Consider the following 23368-nt stretch of genomic DNA (forward strand, 5'->3'; position numbering starts at 1 on the left):
AGTACTCATCAAATTGTACACAACAACACATTTTATAGCATCAAGTTACCGAAGCGTTTTCGTACTATCAATGCACAACCAACTCATAGTCAACAACTCATATCTCTTTGTTTGAAGACTTATATGATATTATCGTCTCATGATCACTCGAGATAAATTACATGAAGTGATACAAGTGAGCGTGGGTTTAATCCAATACTCAGACCTTATGAGCACTCATGATGTTGCATCAAACTTTTGTATGTCTAATACAATTCAGACAAATCTACAAGCCAAATTCATGACAGTCTTGATTCAATACCTACTTCCAACGTATGATCGACTGTGGATAGTTTGAATAATATATAATTATTCGGGAAGTCAAAACATGCAAAGTGAAACAATAGTAAATGATTGACACAAGACAGTACCATACTAGTAAATAAAAAGCACCTTTTATTTAAGAATCAAATGTCAATTACATTTCAACTATTTCAAGTTTCGAAAGCTATCTAATCATTAAAACTAATATCGTCCTTCAGACTGATGCACCTCGCATGCTGCAAGTGATTAACCCTACTCAGTCCCTTCGTGAGGGGATCTGCTGGGTTCTCCTCTGATGATACCCTCTTTGCTACGAGGAATCCTTCTTCTATTCGATGTCTAATGAAGTGGTATTTTCTGTCGATGTTACTGGATCTGCCATGATCCCTTGGTTCCTTAGCTAAGGCAACTGCACTCTCGCTGTCACAGAAAATCTTCATAGGCTCCTTTATAGCTGGTACAACTCCAAGGTCTCCAATGAAGTTCTTCAGCCATATTGCCTCCTTCACCGCCTCACTTGCTGCTATGTACTTTGATTCGCAAGTTGAATCAGCTACTGTCTTCTGCTTGGAACTTTTCCAAGTTATTGCTCCTCTATTCAGGGTAAAGACCCAGCCCGACTGAGACCAGAAATTATCTCTGTCGGTCTGCAAGCTGGCGTCACTATACCCCACCACTCTCAAGTCATCACTCCCACCGAGGGTAAGGACCCAGTCCTTAGTCCTCCACAGGTACTTGAGAATGTTCTTAACCGCAGTCCAGTGAGCCTTACCAGGATTCCCTTGATATCTGCTAACCATGCTCAAAGCAAAGGCCACATCAGGGCGAGTACAAGTCATAGCATACATGATCGAGCCAACAACGGAAGCATATGGTATTCGACTCATCTCAGCTATCTCAGCCTCTGTACTTGGACTCTGAGCTTTACTCAGTTTGGCATTTCTCTGCATCGGTAAGTCACCTTTCTTGGAATCCTGCATGTTGAATCTTTTCAAGACCTTATCCAAGTAGGTAATTTTACTAAGTCCAATTAGTCTCTTACTCCTGTCTCTCAATATCCTTATCCCAAGAATATAGGCAGCTTCTCTGAGATCCTTCGTAGCGAAACACTTCCCTAGCCAAGACTTAACCTCCTGCAAGGTTGGAATGTCATTTCCTATGAGTAGTATGTCGTCCACATACAATACCAAAAAGCTAAGTATGCTCCCACTAGCCTTGACATATACACAGGACTCATCCTCGCTTCTCAAAAAGCCAAACTCTTTGACTTTCTCATCTAAACAAAGATTCCATTTGCGAGTTGCTTCTTTCAATCCATAAATGGATTTCTCAAGCTTAAACACTCTATTAGGGTATTTTGCATCGACAAAACCCTCTGGATGACTCATGTAAACATCCTCAGCCAACTTTCCATTAAGGAAAGCGGTTTTGACATCCATTTGCCATATTTCATAATCATGAAATGCAGCAATGGCTAGCATAACCCTAATAGACTTAATCTTCGCTACTGGTGAGAAGGTCTGATCATAGTCAACTCCCAGAGTTTGAGTAAAGCCATTCGCAACCAGTCGCGGCTTATAAGTGTGTATTTTACCATCCATGTCGGTCTTCTTCTTGAAGATGCATTTGCACCCGACTGTCTTACGACCCGGTACATTGTCAACCAAGTTCCAAAGTTGATTGTCATACATGGACTGAATCTCGCTGTCCATCGCCTCTTTCCATTTAGCAGACTTGGGGCCTGCCATGGCTTCCTTGTATCTGTTAGGTTCATCCAAATTTACCAGTGTGCTATCACTGATAAATGTATCACCTTCAGTAGTAATATGGAAACCATAAAACTCAGGTCTATTTCTAACTCTATCGGAACGCCTCAGAGGTAAGGACTCATCAATTGGATCGACAGGAGTTTCCTCCTCAGGTTGATCGCTAGTGTTTGAGGTTCCTTCGCCGCTTGACTCTTGAAGTTCTTCAAGGTCAATTTTCCTCCCACTGTCTCCTTGGACTATGAGCTCTCTCTCGCGAAAGAATCCTCTCCTCGCAACGAAGACAACATTGTCACTCGGTCTGTAGAAGAGATAACCAAAGAATTTATGTGGGTAGCCAATGAAAATACACCACTCACTTCGAGGTTCGAGCTTGTCGTGAGTCTCACGTCTCACGAAAGCCTCGTAACCCCAAACCTTGATGTGGTCTAATGTGGGATCCTTCCCAATCCACATCTTGTGAGGTGTTTTGGCAACCTTCTTCGTTGGGACTAGATTAAGGATATGGGCGGCAGTGTCTAAGGCATACCCCCATAATGAGATAGGTACTGAAGCTCGAATCATCATGGAACGAACCATGTCCAACAAGGTTTGATTGCGCCTGTCAGCCACACAATTAAGCTGCGGTGTCCTAGGTGGCGTCAATTGTGAAACAATCCCACATTCCTTAAGATAGTCTAGGAACTCGATACTAAGATACTCACCACCCCGATCGGATCGGAGCATCTTTATCTTCCTGCCCAGCTGATTCTCCACTTCTTGTTTAAACTCTTTAAATTTATAAAAGGTTTCTGACTTATGCTTGATTAAGTAGACATAGCCATATCTACTGTAATCATCAGTAAAAGTCACATAGATGCGGTTAGCATCTCTTGTGGTGGTTCTGAAGGGCCCACACACATTGGTGTGTATAAGATCCAACAAACCTTCACCCCTTTCACAAGTACCAGTGAAGGGCAACATGGTCATCTTTCCAAGTAAGAAAGATTCGCAAGTGTCATCCGACCTTAAGTCGAATGACTCTAAAACTCCAGCCTTTTTGGAGTTGGCCTATGCGCTTCTTGCTGACATGTCCAAGACGACAATGCCAAAGGTATGCCTTATCCAATTCATTGGAAGAATCAATGTGCAACACATTATTTCCTAAGTTGTCTATAACCATCATAGTTTCATATACACCATTACAAGGTAATGCTTTAAAATAAAAGACACCATTATACTAAGCATTAATAGCACCACATTCATTATCAAATGAAAAACTAAAGCCTTGTTTGTACAAACCATGAAAGGAAATAACATTTCTCGCCATTTCAGACGAGTAGCAACAATTATTCAGATCTATTTCTAACCCACTACTAAGCAATAAAGAGTAAACTCCAATCTTGGTGACAGGTGAAACCTTCCTATTCCCCATGATCAAGTTTATCTTCCCGTTTTCGACATCCTTACTTCTTTTTAGGCCCTGCACATCAGAACAAATGTGAATTCCACAACCTGTGTCAAGAACCCCAAGAGTTAGAATGTGACGAGTTTTTAGATAGAATAGTATAAATACCTGTATGGGTGGCCTTAACCTTCCCATATTTAATGTCTTGCAAGTATTTGGGGCAGCTTCGCTTCCAGTGCCCTTTCTCATGACAATAGAAGCACTCTGCTTCCTTAGGAATGGAAGAGGGAGCAGCAGAACCAGCCTTGGTTCCGCTTGAAGAGGATCCATCAAGAGACTTTCTCTTGCGACCCTTTGAGGGAGTCTTCCTCTTCTTCCCTTTCCCTTGTCCAATTGCCAGAACAGGGGCGGTGGTAGGAGTAGTAACAACTGATTTACCTTTGAGACCACTTTCGGCAGTCCTCAAAAGCCCTTGAAGTTTGCTAAGTGTGACCTCCTCCTTGTTCATATGATAGGTCATGCAGAACTGATCATAACATAGAGGTAAGGAGTGTAGAATGATATCTATAACCATCTCCTCAGGGAAGTTCACATTCAACTTTAGCAATCGGTCCACAAACCTTTTCATTTTCTGCAGGTGGCCCGTGATGGGTTCGCCATCCTTCATCCTGTTTGTTATCATGGAAGAGATGATTTCATACCTCTCTTGACGAGAACTCTGATGATATCTTTCCATCAGGTCCTGGTGTATCTCTAAAGGGTAGAAGTCCTGATAGGACTTTTGGAGTTCAGGTGTCATGGTGGCCAACATGATACAAGACACCTTGGTGGCATCCTTCTCATGAGTCCTAAACTCAGCGATCTCCTCAGGAGTAGTAGTAGACTCATCAATTTCCTTAAGCTCCTTGTCTAGGATATATTCCTTGTCCTCATAACGAGTGACCATCCTGATGTTCCTCATCTACTCATTGAAGTTAGAACCATCAAAGATGACTCTCCCACAAAGGTTCATGAGAGAGAAGGAGCCAGTAGGGTTTGAGCCTGAAGCAGTGTTGGAAGACATCTGAAAAGAAAGAAAGACAAGTTTAGATTACATAAAGAGTCCTTAATATAACACCCAAATGAAATAATAAGGCTAGGATCCAACACAATATTTTACAAATTGGAAGAGGGATGTCGTAATCCAACTTGCAAAATATTTGAAAGAAAGTAAATGACGATTTACCAATTTCCACCATGAAAAACGAAATTATTATTAAGTTTTAATTGGATTGAAATTCCTAGATCCTTTGAGATTCATTGAACAATTCAATGGCATGTTTAAATCTCGATTTTGCCCTTCAGGTTTGTGACTGGGATACCGAGGATCACAAACAGGGTGTGAATAACCATGCAAAATATGCTTGGTACTCCCCACTTTATCACCCAATCAATGTGTCGGTTAACCACACACGCTCCATTGATCTTATGATAAACATCAAGCCACCCTTTTCCATCCTTACTAGTCCAAGTTAATGTGTCGGTTAACCACACACGCTCCATCAACGACTTGGCAAGGTGCAAAGTGCAATTTTCATGGATTAGCATCAATTTCACATTTTCCTAAAGTAACTAAGATTGGGAATTTAATAAAACATTTAATTACTTTATTATCATTATACTTAATGAGAATTATAGTCCTATCCTACCCATTCGGCTAACGACCATCCACCAGTCAAGGAAGCGGTGGGTGACAGCGGACACCGATTAAACTGCCATTTTATAGGCAGTAACCTTATACCCCCTTATAGACCGGCTTCGTGAATGAGGCCTACTAACGGTAAGACTGACTTGATCTTATATATATATATATATATATATATATATATATATATATTATTAAACTTATAATACTATAAACTATAATGGTTGAATTTTAAACTTTTAAGATTATACGGTTTGGAATTAAAGTATTCTAAAGTGACTTTACAAATTCCAAAACTCGAGGGCAAGTTTTGAAACTATTCAAAACCTTTCATTTCTATAACTTTTTAGTTTTAATGACTTTTAAGGAAAAGTCTTTTGGAGTTCCATAACTTGAGGACAAATTATGGAGTCCATTAAAAGGCATTTAGATCAATAATTAAACTAACAAGAAATGTCAAATAATATTTATGATCTAGAAAAACTCTTAAGCAAGGATAATTCACATCAACAATTTTCAAGAATCATATAAACTAATATAAAACTTGAAACTTTGAGAATTATCTTTGAAATTGGATAAGCACAATCATTACCACATCAAAAACAGGTTTATTTGTTCAAAAATTGTTTAGGGTAATGATTCTAGTCCAATTCTGGCTTTAAAACTCGAAATTCTGCATCCTGGAGCACCAACTCGTCGAGTGCATGAACTGACTCGGCGAGTTGGTCAGTTTTTAGGGTGGACTCGGTGAGTCTGTTAGTGGACTCGGCGAGTTCACTGTCCAGACAGCAGAAAATCGATTTTTCCAAGCTTTGAAAACAAGTAGCATCAAGTATAATGGAAAACAAGCCTAGGCTCTGATACCACTGAAGGGTTTTGAGCATTCTAACACTCCTATGGTGTACATTCAACCCTAGATACCTTGGATCTATGTTTTCTCTATTATACATCCTAACTAGCCTACTATGGAGCATATACACTACAAAAATCTAGTTAGATGACTTACCTTTGTTGTAGCTTTGAAACCTTAAGCCTTTAAGAGCCTAGAACCCCAAGTGTGATGCCTCAAATGCTTCACACAACACCACCAACAATGGAGGACTTGAGAAGAGATTGTCTTGCACATACAAAATCGGCTAGCCCTATTGTATCTCACTTAAGTGCCGATTTTGGTAGCCATGAGGTTTCTTATATAGTGTGACACAACTACGGTTACACCAGGTAAACCTTAATGTGCATGACTCTCCACATTCCTTAGGCTCCATGGGTTTTAACCTCCATGGAGTATCCATGGGTCACCACGTGGGTTTCGCCCAACATAAAGAACTATGGATCATAAGCCCACTTTATAAGAATGAATGATTTACACAATCAATCCCCATATATTTAATTAGTCTATTTTGATCACAAAATTAATTCCAAATGAATTCTTGATCAATACTAATTAAATAATATGATTTCATATTAATATATTAGAACTTATAATATATTAATAAATCAAAAATATCCTCTTCTCAAAAGTCCATCCTTACAAGTTGTTCCGGTGCCATGCAACCCAAATGGACCATGCTACTCTCGGGTCAAGTGTAACACCCAACAATTCAAGCCAATTTAAAACTTTTAAAACATTTCCAAAACCAGTAACCATTACAAAACTTGTTTTCAAAATGTATCATATCAGAGTATCCCAGAAACAAAGTCATAAAAAGTGAGGAGTTGTACGATCACGTCTTTGCCTTGCCACAATCCCCTGATGTACCTGAAACAATAAACTGAAACGGTAAGCCCGAAAGCTTAGTGAGTTCCCCCAAAATACCCATACCCACAACAATACACATATAATCATAGACAACATACTGTGGGTCCAGTCAACTATCAAGTTGGAATACCCCAGGCCCTCAACCATCCGGTTGGAATGCCAACACACTATGGGTCCAATCATCCTCGGGATGGAATACCCCAGGCCCACAACCAACAGGTTGGAATGCCCACATACTATGAGTCTAATCATCCTCGGGATGGAATACTCACGGCCCACAACCAACAGGTTGGAATGCCCACATACTATGAGTCCAATCATCCTCGGGATGGAATACTCACAACCCACAACCAGCAGGTTGGAATGCCCAGGTCTATTGGCTTTCGCATAAAGCAGATGAGCCTCAACCGCCAAACAAACCTGCGCACATATAACAGATAATAACATAATAGTCTATAGACAACGACTGATCTAACAGATCATACCACATACCACATAATATTATCCTACCCTCTAGGATACCGAACTAACAGGTCATACCACACATCACATAATATCATCCTACCCTCTAGGATACCGATCTAATAGATCATACTAGCATAACATAACCAACTAACAATTCAAAGGGTCGGCCTTGGTGCCTTAGACCTTTGAGTATAGTGAGGATAACTCACCTGGCACTGCTGAAGTCCCGTAGATAAAACTCCAGCTGCTGGTTAACAGATTCCCGAACTGTCAACATCAAACAATACCCAATTAATAATTGGGTTCCAAGCCCAAGGTCCAACTCACACTCCAAAGACCCAATAATCAAATAATGGGCCAAAGTCCAACATATGGCCCAACTTTCCAAATTGGGCCCAGACCTCTACATGGTCTTTCCTTAAGGCCCATCCAATTATTCTGGTCCAACTCTTGGTATTCCCATGGTCTAATATCACATAATCATAAAGGCCCAAACTATGGCCCATCTATGGCCCAATTTTCCAAATTAGGCCTAACCCCTCATATGGGCCTTACCCTAAAGCCCATCAACATATTCTAGTCCATATGATCATTCTCGGATAGTCCATTAATAATCCAATTACCAAAGCCCAATGGAAAGGCCCAACACAAAGCCCAAGTGAAATTAGGGTTTCACATAAAATGACAGTTAGGGTTAAGTGTTCCTACTTAACCCATTAAGGACTTAATCCATTAAGGACTTAGTCCATTAAGTCCATTATTGCCTTAAGTTAGTTTGCCAATGATTATTATTTAATATTTCAATTTATTAAATAATTCTCGTGTGTGTGCCGATTAATTCTCAAAAATTAGGGTTTTATGCTATTACGGTTTTCCAAACCCTAATTAGGGTTTTCCAACCCACTACTAGCCCATTAGTCCATTGATTGGGCTTTTAGGTTACATTGGGCCTTATTAGGCCCATTAGGGTTTTATTAGGTCAATTATGGTTTCCTTGGGGCCATTAGGGCTTCATTGGGCCCACTTTGGCCAAGCATTCCCCAAACGAGTCAAACACAACAAGGCAAGCACACCGCCACCCGACACGGCGGCCGGTGGCGACAGCCACCACCTCACGGTGGTGGTTATGGATTTTCTATTACTATTCCGGACACCATTTACAAGTTACAACTCAATCCAAACACACACCAAGCTACACACACCTAAATAATACACGCACACACCCACGCACAGCCGCACCGTGGCGGCAGGTGGTGGTCGGAGGTGCTAGCCACCACCTCACGGTGGTGGTGGTGGCTCACTTTTGTTTCACGTTTACACAAACCACACAAACACACTCTCTTAATGGAATACAACAGCCCTATACACACACCTAAGTACATACAAAGCACGCACACAGCCACCTTCCACGGTGGCTGGTGGTGACGGAGCATAGCAGCAGGCGGCGGCGGTATCGGCGGTTTGTAATGACAGCCACCTCCTCACGGTGGTGGCGAGCTTTCTTGAGTCCCCGATAGCAATCACACGTCCACAGATCCTAATTGCCGGAAGCTTGCCACTTAATACGCTCCGATCTCAACCACTCACGTGGTGGCACAAGGCAGCTGGGAAAGAACCCAGCCGCAACAGTCGCCCGGGATGACTACTTTGGCGACTAAGCAGCAGCAGAAAAATGAAGAAGAGAAGGAGAAGAAGACACTGAGGAAGGAAAACTCAACCGCAACAGCGGTATCGGCCTTCACGCCCGACGTTTGAGTCACAAGGAGTCGCCGGAGATCAAATAAACGGAGGCGGTGACAGCAAAACTCAATAAAACAGTCGTATGGCGGCAGTGGCAGCAATGAGACCCGACCCAACAACTTCGGTTGGTCCTCCGCGATACAAGAACGGTCTCGGTGGTTCCTCCCGGCGACACCCGACGTCCGGCGCTTCTACAGATGGTGGCGGCTGGAGAAGGGAAATGGAGAGGTGACGGCTGAAGTTTAGAGCATTTAGGGTTAGGGTTGCAAGTGACAGGGATAACACGGGTTATATACCCGGTTCTTAAACATAATCCCATAATAACAAGAATGGTCCCTCTTCCTCTATTTTCTTTCAAAACTAATCCTTAATTTACAATCTAAACCCTCCCTTCTGAAATCCTTGCATATTGAGTCCAAGTAATTACCATATGGCCCCTCCATGACCAATTAATTTCAACTTAGGTACGTAATTTACCATTTTAGCCCCAGCCATTCCAGACCCTTTCAATTTAAGTCCAATATTATTCTTTAATCCCTGAAACTAACATTCCAATAATTATTAATTGATCTTGGACTATAATAGTGTTAGATACATTTCATGCATTCATTTTGTAGTTTTAGTTCATAAAAGTGCATTGCATTTAGGTTTAAACTCATGCATTTTGCATATTTTTCGGGATTTTTCATGATGCAATTCCATTCACACACTTTTATGATATTTCAGGGACTTTTGAAGGTTGGATCTTGATGGAGGAAGTTAAAAAGAGTTGGAGATAAAGTTTCAGAAGTTTTGGAGCATTGAAGAGAGAGAGAATGAAGAAATGAAGATTTGATCCTTTCAGACATTTACACGGCCATGTAAATGATGGCTTATAGTTTACACGGGCCGTATAAACGCATATGCAAGAGCATTCTACTTTTCTTGTTTACACGGTCGTGTAAATGGCACCCTTTAATTTACACGGGCCGTGTAAACGTCTCGACAGTTTTTAAAGTAGTTTTACTCTCATATAATTGAGACAATCAGTTTTGTTGGAGGTTAGGTCGGATTTTGGGCAGAGAGAAGGCGATTTTCAGAGCTTTTGGAAGTAGATTAACACTTGGAAACACTTTAATTTCCTTTTTGTAAGTAAATTTGAAGTTTAAACTTGTTTGATTTGTAGTTTAACCTAGACATGTGTGGTTGATTTCAAAATCATTTCCGAATCTGAATTCTTAAGTATGTGTTGTTAGGTTGTAACTTGAACTTGATTTGTGTTTAACATCTAGTAATCTTTGATTTGATCTTAATCAAGTGTTTGGTTTATTCTCTTTTTCACTTGATCAATGAATTAGGGTTTTTATCAATCTAGTTAATCAAATTGTAAAATTCGTATATGTTTTATGATTTGATGTTAGTAACATGCACTTAATTGATTGGAATTGAATCAAACTGAGTGTAATCAAAGATTAAATGTTCATAATCCCAAGCTTATGAGGAATATTGAATATTGTTGGTAATTGTTGCAAGAACTTAAAGTCATTTAATGATTTAAAGAAAGAGCTTATTTGAATTAAATCAATTAAATGAAGTTTTATTTGAAGAACATGTTTTGAATAAAACAATTTTTGTCAACTTAGATATTAGAGTTTATTAGTATCTAAATTACCAACCTAGATAGAACATAATCATATTCATTTTGCATCTTTCAACATAATACATGTATAAGAATCAGAATCGGAAATGTATTTCTTTTACTAAATTCTGTTAACAATCTTGTTTATTTATGAAGTTTAAATCTAGTTCTAACACAATCCCCCATTTTAATATTATTTGTATTATGTGTGAAAATATGGCAAGATAAGAAGTCCTGTATTCCTGTGGACCGACCCTGCTTACTCTATACTATATTTAGTATAAGAAATAGCAGTGACTTGAACTTTATTAATATTCTTTATCCCATTATTTGTTGGTTTGACAGCCAAACAAATAGTATGAAATAATCATAATAATTACTTCCCGGGGTTCCTGATTTATTATTTAATTATTCTATTTTAAACGGGATGTTACATCAAGTACATACCAATTATAGTTATGGGCTTAGACACTAAATCCAACAAGAATGACCATTATTGACATCAGATCCGGATGGAGAATCGATTGATCAAACTCTATATTGATCCATGATTGGCTCTCTGATGTATCTGACCGCTAGCAGACCATATATAGTTTTTGCAGTTTGTCAATGCGCGCGCCATCAGGCTAATCCTAAACTTTCTCATTTAATTGCTGTCAAACGAATTTTTAGGTACTTTAGAGGGAAACCTAAATTGGGTCTCTAGTATCCCAAATTTAATTTATCTCAAAAGTTTATTTTATTTTTATTTTTATCTCAAAAATTTAATTTGTCTTAAAACACAAATTCAAAAGAAGAAGAGACTGAAGGAGACTGTGTCAGAATTTTCTGTAAAAAAAGGAGATCTTGAAAGGAATTGACGGAATTTCACTTCACACTACCTTCACACGGAATTGAAGGCATGAAACCATACAAATTGTCAGCCAGGCAGTTTCTTTCTAAAGAACTATCGTATTCACGGATATGAAGGCATGAAACTGTACAAACTGTCAGTTAGCCAGTTTATTTCTATGAACTGTCGTATTTAAGGAATTAAAAGTTTGAAACTGTACCAGATTGTCAAAATTGGTCTTGTCAGTTATCTTTACCTAAGAACTGTCACGGCACCAGGGCGATTCACCCAACCAGAAAATAGATATCGCTGAACATCCCGCCCAGGGTCATGACATTCTTTTGTCATGCAAAACTGTGGAGACTCTAATGTATTCTCGGATATGTTCTTCGCAGGTAAGGAATTAACGGTTATTGGCACTTGGGCGATGCACCTCGCAAGGCATGATTATCGCTGAATGTCTCGCCAAAGGGCCTTAAACTCGTGTCATGCTAAACTGTGGAAATATGTCTTCGAATATTTTGTCACATGATGGTCTTGTGAGTTATTCCTAATTAACTCTCACTGGCACTAGAATGGTACACTCAGTTGAGATTCAGAAATCATTGAACGTCTTGCCAAGGGCCAAGTTAACTTGTTAACTTGAAAAACTGTATTGAGATCTTTGATCGAGGATATACAGGGGCTAACATCAAAATAGCCACGAGTAGTTCTCCGATACTCAACAAATCGCAGTGCGTTCCTCCGTGTTCACATAGATACTGTGAGTAGTCTCCATCTGATCCAAGGTTGGGCCCTTGAATAACTGTGGTGAGAAGGGTCTTTATGATTCTGTGATCCACAAGGAATTTTTAGTCATGGTTACATTTTAAGACACATTTGTGATCGATAAAGAATTTTCATTCGAAGGAACAAGAAGTGAATATTATCTTTCAACACACAACCTTTCAACCCGAGAAGCAAGCTAAAGTTGTATTTGAAGTTATGTGTTAAATTGAATTGAAGCCTCCTCAATCAACTTGCTGCTATCTATGAACTTACAGAAGTGATCCAGAAGAATCGATCTCTCTATAATTATTTCTGAAGTTTCTCAAAGCTGAAAGTGCTGATTTTCAAGAACCTATACAAGAAGCCTCTATTCCCAATGTGCGTTCAAAGTCAAATTTTAAAGGAAATCCAAATATTCAAGATGAAGTCATTCATGCAGAAATTCATATGTTCATCTTGAAGTTGTGAGGAAATTGAAGATAAATGCTGAAGGTCAAGAGAAAAGAGAAGACTGAAAAGAATAGAAAGCTATAAACCAAGGGGGAGATTGTTAGGACATGATTTATGGTTTATACTTTACTTTTGATGACTTTTAGAGTTCTCGGTCTAGGACCGAAAACACCATGTTTTCGGTGGTGTTTGGACCGAAATCACCATGTGATTTCGGTGGGCTTAGTAAGGATTTCGGTTGGGTTTTGGGCTGGGCCTTTGTAATTAGGTCTACGTATATATATAGTATTGTTTCAGCCGTGTAAAGTGTTGGTCATTCCAAGAAGCTGAGATCAAGTTTTATAGAGAGTGAGAACTGAGAGTAATCAAGAATCTTATGTACTAGAATATTATTCAATATAGTGTGCATTGAAGATTTGTTAACTGTGTTCTTAATTCGATATAACCGTTTTTCGTTAATCATTGAATTGAGATTCCGCTCCAACTCTAGTGACTTCGATTAATACTTAATATCGGGTTTTACAATCCCGTAATATGTGGTCTTGCAAAACCCAAGATTGGGCCCTTGAGACAACAAAAGCATATGAGGTAGCCTCTACTGCCGAGTATAAACCCAAACATCAAAACCTAATGGGTAAGGAAGCAATTCGCCACTGTATGTCACCAAAGAAAGGGCCATCACAAACCACAATATCCTCAATCGCCTCGCGCAACCCATTGTCAAAGAATATTGCCGCCTCCTCCATGTGAACTGGTTGGCACGTCCTCAGCCCAAGAAAAAGCTTAGTAATACCCATACAAGACCGAAGTAGAAAAAGCTTAGTTTCTAATGAATCTAGTATATATATATATATATATATATATATATATATATATATATATATGTGTGTGTGTGTGTGTGTGTGTGTATCACAATTCTCTATTATCGGGTTTCATTTTTTTGTTCAAGCTATAAACGGCAACGCCTTTATGTTTCTAGCTAATAAATAAATTCCAATCCAAGCTCTCATTGTGGAAATCTAAAACACTCTCTTTCGGGGTCAGTTGACCTTAGTGAAATCAGTGTTAGGGAATCTCCCCACATACTATTTATCCTTGTTCAAAGCACCAATCGGGGGTGATTGAAACATTAGAAAAGATTCGAAGGAAGTTCTTATGGGGAGGGCATGAAGGCAAAAACAAGATTCATTGGGTATCATGGGATAAAGTAATTGACTATAAATAAAATGGTGGCCTTGGTGTTGGGTCAATTCGGGCCTTGAATATTGCAGTTGTAGTCAAATCTGAACCCAACTCCTTGTGGAGTCAAATCATAACCTGGATACAACATCTACAAAATAAACCAGCTGAGTACTTGTCAAATCAACGTATCAAGGGGGTGTGGAACAATGTGGCTAACACTAAAAAAGACTTAATTGGTTTTGGTTTAAACTTTGAGAAGGTTTGTAGGCAAAAAATCATGTCTGGTGATAGAAAGAAAATCTGGCAAGATGTATGGCGCGGTGATAAGACCTTAAAGACAGAGTTTCCATCACTATACATTTTAGAGCAGAAAAAGAAGTGGAATGTTGCAGAAAGAATTTATGAACTTAGGTTCAATTGGCAATGGAAAACTGACCCGGTCAATTTAGGTCTTTATGATGAGCTTGGCTGGTTACAAAGGGCTATGGATAACATTAGAATTCAACATGGGTCGGATAGTTGGATGTGTCCTCTAGCAGCAGATGGCAACTTCACAGTGGCGGCTATAAGGAGAAGAATAGATTTTCAACCTGTAAACACCACACTGCAATCTATGGTGATTTGGAGCAAATCAATTCCTCTGAAAGTTACATGTTTCGTATGGCGAGCATGCCTTGGTCGAATCCCTTCGGCAGTAGCATTGATGAACAGGGGCGTAAACGTCGGATCAACCTCTTGTGGATCCTACATTGGTGGTGAGGATTGTGTTGATCACTCTCTAGTTACATGTCTGTTCGCTAACAGAGTGAGAGCATACATTCTTGACTGGTGTGACATTAATACAATGATAACTCAAAGTGTTGGTGAATTGATTAACTTTGCAGCTTCCTGGGGGAGATGTTCTCAGAAAAGGGAGAAATTAATTTCCATCTATTACGGTATGGTTTGGGCTTTATGGAAGATTAGAAACAACATATTGTTTAGGGGAGATTTCGTTTATCCCTCTAGAGTGGTAGAAAACATTAAGTCAATGGTATTCCAATGGCTCAAACACAGGGGTAATTTGGGTATTGATAGTTGGGTTGAGTGGCAACATTCCCTTTTTTTTTCCTATGTAACAGTACTCTTGTTGTTCTTTTTTTTTTCTTTGTTTGTTCCCCCTATGGTTCCTTGCTTGTTGTGGGTTCCTTTAATAAAATGGCCGTTTCCAAAATAAATACACAACCATGGTTGACATTGTGAAATAGCGAGCATTGGTTTTGTTATTGTCCAATACGGGGGAAATTCATTGTGCCTTCGTAAATGTCGTCACCAAATCCATACTCTCTAGTGGAAGTTATATGCCTTCATGTTTTTGTGCACAAACGGTCTAATTGCAAGTAGTAAAAAAGTGGAAGTGTTAGTTCGTTTATGTGTATCGCATGACCTAAAAAGCTATAAATGCAAGTTATCTTTATATTGTAATGCGTCGTTTGTGGAATGGATAAAATGACCCCTAATCGAATAGTTTTGGATTCAGAAGTGAAAGAAATCATTTTATGTACTAATAGTGGACAAATTGGCGTATTACCAAATCAAGCTCCTATTGCCACATTAGTAGATATAGGTATTTTGAGAATACGCCTTAACGACCAATGGCTAACGATGGCTCTGATGGGCGGTTTTGCTAGAATAGGTAATAATGAGATCACTGTTTTAGTAAATGATGCAGAGAAAAATGGTGACACTGATCCACAAGAAGCTCAACAAACTCTTGAAATAGCGGAAGATGCTTTGAGAAAAGTTGAAGGAAAGAGACAAACAATTGAGGCAAATTTAGCTCTCCGACGGGCTAGGACACGGGTAGAGGCATATTATTCCATGTTCAGTTATTGATATTATTATTGCTTTAGATTTTTTTCCCTCATAATACTTGTCTAAAATCCATCAAACTAAATTACCATTTAAGAAAAAATAAAAATGTAAAGCATATTATTCCATGTTCTAATGTTGATGTGTTGATATTATTCATTGTATATATTTTGAATGGGATATGTATCTTTTAACATGACATTAACATTTCCATACAAATGACCTTAATCAAAAGACATTACCATTATCATACGTCATAATAGTTTAGAGACAAAATTACAGAAATAGTTATGTGGTTTGCCGATTTCTTTGAGGAAGGTCCAAAAAAAAGTTTGCTAGCAAAAAAAAAAAAATCCTTATTTGGTGTTTGAGTTGTGGATTTTGGTCCTTTCCTCTAATTGTCGTTAGAGGCATGTCATTTTCTTCCCCACGTGCCCCGGACACAAGGGCATTTTCGTATTTTTATTTACGGGGGCAGTACTCATCTATTACCACGCATATAACGATATCTAAACGATTGGGCACTTTTCACATTCTTTCTCATTTAATTGCCATTAAGGTGCTAACCCTAACTCAACGATTTTCCCTCAAATCCTTTCTTGAGTTGAGCTGCAGTCCGACAGCTTGAAGAAAAAAATGGTGCTTTCACTGTGGACGATACGACCTACGACGATGAGATTTTGTAAAAAAAGACACATAAATACACAACCTTCCTAATTTTAACAATTTCATTTATAGTTCGATTATACACGACTCTTACCACTCAATACCTCACTAAAACCTACCTCTACTCTCAATATGAAAACACTCGGTTACAAGAATCAAGAACAGACTACATGAAACTCTAAGTTGAAAAAACCCTAAGACTGAACGGTGTGGGTAACGCCCACTTCCGTTATCGTGACATGGCATCCAAAAAATGGCTTGTTAATGTCAGAACACCACCCCACCTTTCCTGTTCTCCGTCATTATTAGCTCTCTTATTGCCTCCCGTTGCTCCCATAACGAATCGTAACGCCACAAAATGTATTGAAACAGTCGGTTTTTTGACCGTTTGTGAACGGTCGAAAAGTTAAAAAAAATGTTTTTTTTATCTATTTACTCTCTCTCTCTCTATATATATATATATATATCACGTACATAATTCTTCTTCTTCTTTCATTTTATATACAAAAAACAACCACATTTTTTTCAACCAATCTATGGAGCAAAACCCGAACACCCCTCCTCTAAACACATCCACATCCGTTCCAATGGGGTTCGCACAATATGAGACTTATATGAACTACTCAACACAAACTCACCACAAATACCATTTCAAGGAAACTTTTTTTTTAATTCCATTTCACCCCAATGCAATTTCCTACATTGCCCTAGATGCACCAAAACCCAAATCTTCAACAAAACCTTTCAAATACTTTCACTTCCATGCCACAAACAACCACACAACCACCACCCACACAACCAACACAAGAAAATGTTCCCGAAACACAAGCGAGAGGCAGTCAGAAAGGAAGAGGGAAAAGGAAAAGGAAAGGTAATACAATAATGGAAAGTGAAGAAGAACCTCTACTATGGTGGACACTGGAGGAGGAGTACGTGTTGGCGGTGGCGTGGTGCGGTACTTCAAAGAATCCAACCGTAGGAAATGATATGCGAAGAGTTAGGTTTTGGGAAGCCATGCTTGGAAAATTCCATGCGATTTTGAAGAACCTACCATATTATAATATCGATATGCTAAGTAGCAAGTGGACTCCAATCATTCGCCGATGCACCAAGTTTAACAAGATTACTAGAATCACAAAAGCAAAGTGATGTGAATGATTTTGATATGTACAAAGCTATGAGGGAACAATATCAAGTCAAAATGGGGCACACTTTTGAGTTGAAAAAATATGGGAGATTGCAGACAAGATCAAAAATGGATTAAGGCGAAAACATCATCGGAGGCACAATCAAAGAGGTCTCGCAATTCTAGTTCGTTTGATGTTTTCGACGCACGAACTAACATCGACCTCAACGCCGACACGGATGACATCCCTGACGACATTGAAGAGATCCCCCCCTCCATGACGACCGATCGGGCATGACAAAGCGAAACGCGCTCAACGTCACGCGGACGAAGCCGAGAGAAAGGCACAAGAGTTGGCAGAAATGAAAGCAAAGTTCGACCAACACAATCTAATTGCACAACAAAAGGTTGATGTGCAACTTGAGCACTTGCGGCTTCTTTGTAAGCAAGCGGAGGAAAATCAAATAGCGAATGATTTAACAGTTCTCCAGACTAGCGAAGAAAATATGAGACCACGACACGTGTAGGTGCTCTGAAAGATGAAGGAGATGATCGAAAAGAAATATGTGGATGAATAGTGTATTGTTTTTATGTTTTTAAGACTATGGTTTTTTTGGCGTTCAATGTTTTTTGTGTAATGTTGTTTTGAGCTTTTAAATATTATGGTTAGTTTAAAATTTAATTAAATTGCATGTTTTATTTTTTTAAAAAATAATCTAATGTGAAAAAATAAATATAAATTGGAAATATAAAAAAAAATCAAAATTAAATAAACCGAAAAAAAATTGGAAAAAAAAAAAGAAAAAGGGGAAAATGACATAAAAGCCATTAAGTTTTCACAAAAATGTCGGTTTTACCCTTGGATGTGTTTTAGGTTCAGTAAAGCCGGATGTTTTGTATAATTTATTCATTTATACCCTTTTAGTCGGTTTACAAATAATCTATCGGTTACCGAATGCCAGTAAAAGCCTTGAGTTTTAAAAAATGTTCGGATTTACCCTTAAATTTTCAAATATGTTCGAATTTACCCTTAAATTTTAAAAAATGTTCAGATCTACCGTTACTTTGATTGTTATTTTGATTATTATATATATATATATATATATATATATATATATATATATATATATATATATATATATATTAAAGAAATGAAAGTTAGGAATAGTACCTGACCAGGGTACTGTTCCTCCGGTTACTCTTCTCTCTACCATGGTTGCGCTTCCAGATCCTTCCCACCGATTGTTCTCCACCGCCTTATCTCATGTATTTGTTTTTTTTTTCTCACTGCCTCCATCGGATGCTGATACGCTCTCCACCGGTTTAGCTGCCGGCTCCAATACCGCCTGTTTGGAGCCGGAGTTGCTTGAGACTCGCCGCCTATCCCTTTCTCGACTTCCACCTATCCCTTTCTCGACTTCGATCAGGTACGTCACTCTTCAAGGTACGTCACTCTTTAAATTCTGATTTAGGTTTCTTCCGATTTTGGGATTTCCACGATAGTTATCAGTCGATTAAAATTGTTTACATGTATGTGGTTTAACTAGGTTTCTAATTTTCTGCAGAGGCAATTTTAGACAGCGATTATGTCAAATTTCAGCATACAGTGGTGTTTATGGAACATTTATGTATACCTCGATGACCCGACCTACTTCGTCGCCGTCGCGGTCCCCAACGCTACAACTTTGGTCAGTTTTGATTTCATTTGGTTTTGATACCAAACCGATACTATGTTTCTTGATTTGAATCAATTTTTTTTTGTTATTTTTGTGTTTTAGGTTCTAAAATTTGTCCATGGTCGATAGATAATCTTTATGTAAACCTTTCTCATGGTATTGTTCATGTGAATGGCATAAGTGAAAGTAAGATGCTCAGGGTCCTTCAGGCACATTTTTTGTTTTTACATTTTCTCTTTTGACCTAAAAGAAGTGCTTTCTGAGATGATGTAATTTACAGGGAATAAAACTATCCTCTCGGAATCAGCTCCATGTTGATTTTCAGAATGCTCTTTGAAACAAGGTTGTAACTGTCCTTTGGTGAGCTGGTGAAACTTTACTTACTGTGACTGAATCTGTGACATGTGTTTATGCAGGCATTCTTTTGTCATGAGAAGATTAAGAGGCAAATTGATGATATCCAAACAAGGTAAGTCTTCATTTTTTTTGTTTTCATTTATTGGTTTTAGTAGACTCAATTTGTTGGCATATCATCTCATATATATCTTATTCCACAAATTTTCATAATTGGCACTTGACCAATTTTTGAGAAGTCATAAATTATATTGAATTTGGATTTCCAAATTTAGACTTAATAGACAATATGTTAGAGAAATCGGAAAAACATTATGAGAAATGGTATTAGTTTTTGAAACAGGTTGGAGGTTAGACGATTTTTATGACCTTTGACTCTTTTTAAGCGTCTTGACTTGTACAATTTCTTAAGATATGCAATCAGGTGATGTTAATATGTAATTACATGTATAACAATTGAGTGGAGTTTTCTCAAGAAAGAAGAAACTTGAAAGCAAAATTCTGAAAGATTTTCATTCATGCAAGTTTGGTTTCAGGTATAGCTAATTAGCTACATGTAAGGGCAGATTGGTAAAGAAAGTCAACCTACTAAAGTATCTAATCTGATGCCATAAGAAACTTTTTGCAGTATTCTTTCAGGTAATTTTGTTTCGCGGATATGAATAACAGGTTAAGCTTTTAAATATCTGAAAACATTCCAAGTATATTATATGAATTCATGTATTATAAAAAATATTGATGATTATATCTAATTCACAGGTCAGGGATGAAAGGAGATGACAGAAAAGGAATGGATAGGATTCACTTGATTTAATCAGGTTCGTAACTTCATATGTGATCTTTTTTTTTTTTTTTAGACATACACCTTTTGGTGGCATAAAATGGCAACCATAATATATATGCTAATTTTATTTTGTTGTTTCTCACTTTTTAAACAGGGAAGGAAAGTATGGTTATATTTTTATATTATTATTACATTAATTATTTCTTTAATTAATTAATGGTTTTACTTGGAACATTTAAAAAATTAAAGTTTTAAAATAATATAACTACCTGTAAGAAAATTTGTTACAGGAATGGTGTTCTAACTTTTTACTATATCTTGGTGATAATTTACTCTTAATAGTTTTGATCAATTATCATATATAATTATAAACATATTTTATTATAATAGTATAATAGTATTAATAAAAATTAAGAAATATGGATGAAAAAGTTTTTGTTTGTTTCATGCCAACTAATGAAAAGTAATTAGTCAACTTTTAAGTGGTCAGATCATCACAATCAAAATTATATTATCTAAGACATTAAAACATGATTATTGTGATTTCAATTCGTAATATAGTCATTATTCGGGGACCCATGTCGTAAACAAAATAAGAGGACGTGACTGAACTGTTTGTAGAATTGAATTGAATCAAATCAACTTTTAAAACTTGATCCGATTTTTAAGAATGTGCTACTTTCATTGTTATCACACAGAAATAGTATGTTATTGCCATGTTTATGGAAAATATAACATGCAACTTTCATTTTTTTTTTTTGACAAATAGCATGCGACTTTTGTTTTTATGTCAAAAAAGGATGTCACCTTCATTGTTATGACAAACATAGCATGGTATTTTCATTTATTCTACAAAAATAACTCATACGCAAATAGATGAAAATACTTTGTTATCTAAGATCATATGATGGTTCACATTCTTTCACTCATTTGGGCCATCTTTACTAAAAGTCTTCAGACTTTGTATTAGAGTTCATTACTTAGATGAAATGGCTTATCAATTCGTATTTGCATTTTTTTTTTAAAATGTTATCTACCTTCTTAAACTTTTTTAAGTTGTTCAATTGTGCAGGTTAAGGTGATGAATAATGGATAGGGAGAAACAATGTAATAAAGAGTCTCTCCATAGGTTGTTGATGCTTTATGGTTAGTAGTTGTATCTAAGTTACGACTATTATCCGTTTGTAAATAGGTGAAATGTAGGGAGAATAGAAACATACTTTACTGCAGCTACCAATTGAGGCAATGTACAATACTTTCACACAAAAAGCGACACGTTCCAACCCCCGCAACGCGCGGGACACTCATCTAGTTATTATTATTATTATTATTATTATTATATATGTTTAATACGTTTTTAAATGTACAAAAATATTTTATACGTATATTTTTAAATCCGTTTTTAAATGTATAACAATATTTTTATTGATTTCAAAATATATTTACTTCTATTTAGTATTTATATACATTTGAAAGCTAATGTATGCCTTTAAAAACGTATTTATATACAAAAATATATTTATTTGTATTTAGTAGGTATTAATATGTATGCATTTCGTGTGTGTGTGTGTGTATATATATATATATATATATATATATATATATATATATATATATATATATGGTAAAATACATATAAACCAAACATTTTTTTAATTCCTTGGGTGATTCATCAATCAAAACAATTTTTTTTTGGTGTTTGCTTACTAAGTATAATTATGTATTTTTTTTCATATTTATATGTATACAGTAGTTTTTATAACAAATAAATTCATATTTACATCTATTAAATATAATTTAATTCAAATAAGTATATCTACTAAATACAAACAAAAACATATTTATAAATTTTAAAACTTATTTATACAATTAAAAATATTTTTATTTTTATTTAATAGATATAAATATGTATTTATTTTGTATAAAAACTACCGTATGCATATAAATATGAAATGAATATATATTTTTACTTAGTAATGTGTACAAATACATATAATTATATCTTTTATACAATATAAAGCTTATAAATATGTGTTTTTATATTTATATGTTTACAATATTTTTTTATATGAAATAAATATATATTTATGCCTACTAAATACAAATAAATACTTTTTAATATATAAATACGTTTTTAAAGGAATAAATATGCTTTCAAATGTATATAAATACTAAATACAAGTATATATATTTCTAAAAATATATTTGAATTAATAAAAATATTTTTACACATTTTTATATTTAAAAATGTATGTATAAAATATTTTTATACTTGTAATAATAATAATAATAATAATAATAATAATAATAATTCAAAATAACAATCAAAGTAAGGGTAAATCCGAACATTTTTGAAAACTCAAGGTTTTACTGTCATTAGGTAACCACGCTACCTGGAAACTAGCTAAAAGGGTATAAATGAACAAATTAAACAAAACATCCGGTTTTACTGGACCTAAAACACGTCCAAAGGTAAAACCGATATTTTTATGAAAACTTAAAGGCTTTTATGTCATTTTCCAAAAAAAAAGAGATGACGACATTTATATGTTGCCCATTTCCTCAATTTGGTGTTCTAACACCATATTGACATGTTATGTGAGGTGACAACTTTTGGGTGTAATAATACCCCTTAACTAATTGCCCACACCCACTAGTCTAATTTGTTATGCGAGAGAGACCGTAGGAGAGCACCAGTCAGTGCGTGCGTGTCTTGTGTAATCTGATAAGCTACATCCTTTCTTGCATCATATATACCCGGGTCACCCAAGTATCCATGGATCACAAGGATCCGTGCTTCCAAACCAAGATCTTTCACATAAACGAGCCACAACCCAACAGAATATCATAAGCACACAAATAGTCCCTTTTACAATAACTATTAAAAATTCTAGCACAAAGAACTTACACTTACTACCCTGTCAACAATATAAATTAAATTTAAGTAACAATAATCA

At 36.8% G+C, this 23368-nt stretch overlaps 2 protein-coding genes across 9 annotated transcripts; both read left to right on the forward strand.

Annotated features, from left to right (window-relative positions):
- Positions 1-14231: 14231 nt before the first annotated feature.
- On the forward strand, positions 14232-14877 carry LOC145121732 (uncharacterized). Its single transcript, XM_079057435.1, has 2 exons — positions 14232-14759; positions 14839-14877. The coding sequence occupies exons 1-2, from the start codon at positions 14232-14234 to the stop codon at positions 14875-14877; spliced, it is 567 nt and encodes a 188-aa protein (XP_078913561.1).
- A 3890-nt stretch (positions 14878-18767) lies between these two features.
- On the forward strand, positions 18768-21718 carry LOC145118563 (uncharacterized). 8 transcript variants are annotated; one of them, XM_079054258.1, is made up of 9 exons: positions 18768-19024; positions 19163-19285; positions 19376-19459; positions 19554-19616; positions 19690-19742; positions 19971-20051; positions 20164-20266; positions 20387-20445; positions 21484-21718. In XM_079054258.1, exons 1-3 carry the CDS (start codon positions 18810-18812, stop codon positions 19380-19382), a joined length of 345 nt encoding a protein of 114 aa, XP_078910384.1. In that variant the 5' UTR covers positions 18768-18809; the 3' UTR covers positions 19383-19459; positions 19554-19616; positions 19690-19742; positions 19971-20051; positions 20164-20266; positions 20387-20445; positions 21484-21718. The 8 variants fall into 8 exon arrangements, 7 of the variants coding, with proteins under 7 accessions (XP_078910384.1, XP_078910380.1, XP_078910379.1 ...); XM_079054254.1 differs by having other exon boundaries at positions 19554-19742; positions 20153-20266; XM_079054253.1 differs by having other exon boundaries at positions 19554-19742.
- Positions 21719-23368: the final 1650 nt, after the last annotated feature.

Source organism: Lactuca virosa, chromosome 6, assembly GCF_052849685.1.
Source record: "Lactuca virosa cultivar CGN04683 chromosome 6, Lactuca_virosa_CGN04683_v6, whole genome shotgun sequence".
NCBI classification, from domain to species: Eukaryota; Viridiplantae; Streptophyta; class Magnoliopsida; order Asterales; family Asteraceae; genus Lactuca; species Lactuca virosa.

Coding starts and splice junctions, on each gene's coding strand:
- LOC145118563 (XM_079054254.1), top strand. CDS start 18,810: ATGGTTGCGCTTCCAGATCCTTCCCACCGATTGTTCTCCACCGCCTTA. Junction 19,025..19,162: donor CCTTTCTCGACTTCGATCAG/GTACGTCACTCT, acceptor AATTTTCTGCAG/AGGCAATTTTAGACAGCGAT.
- LOC145121732 (XM_079057435.1), top strand. CDS start 14,232: ATGTCTGGTGATAGAAAGAAAATCTGGCAAGATGTATGGCGCGGTGAT. Junction 14,760..14,838: donor CATGTCTGTTCGCTAACAGA/GTGAGAGCATAC, acceptor TTAACTTTGCAG/CTTCCTGGGGGAGATGTTCT.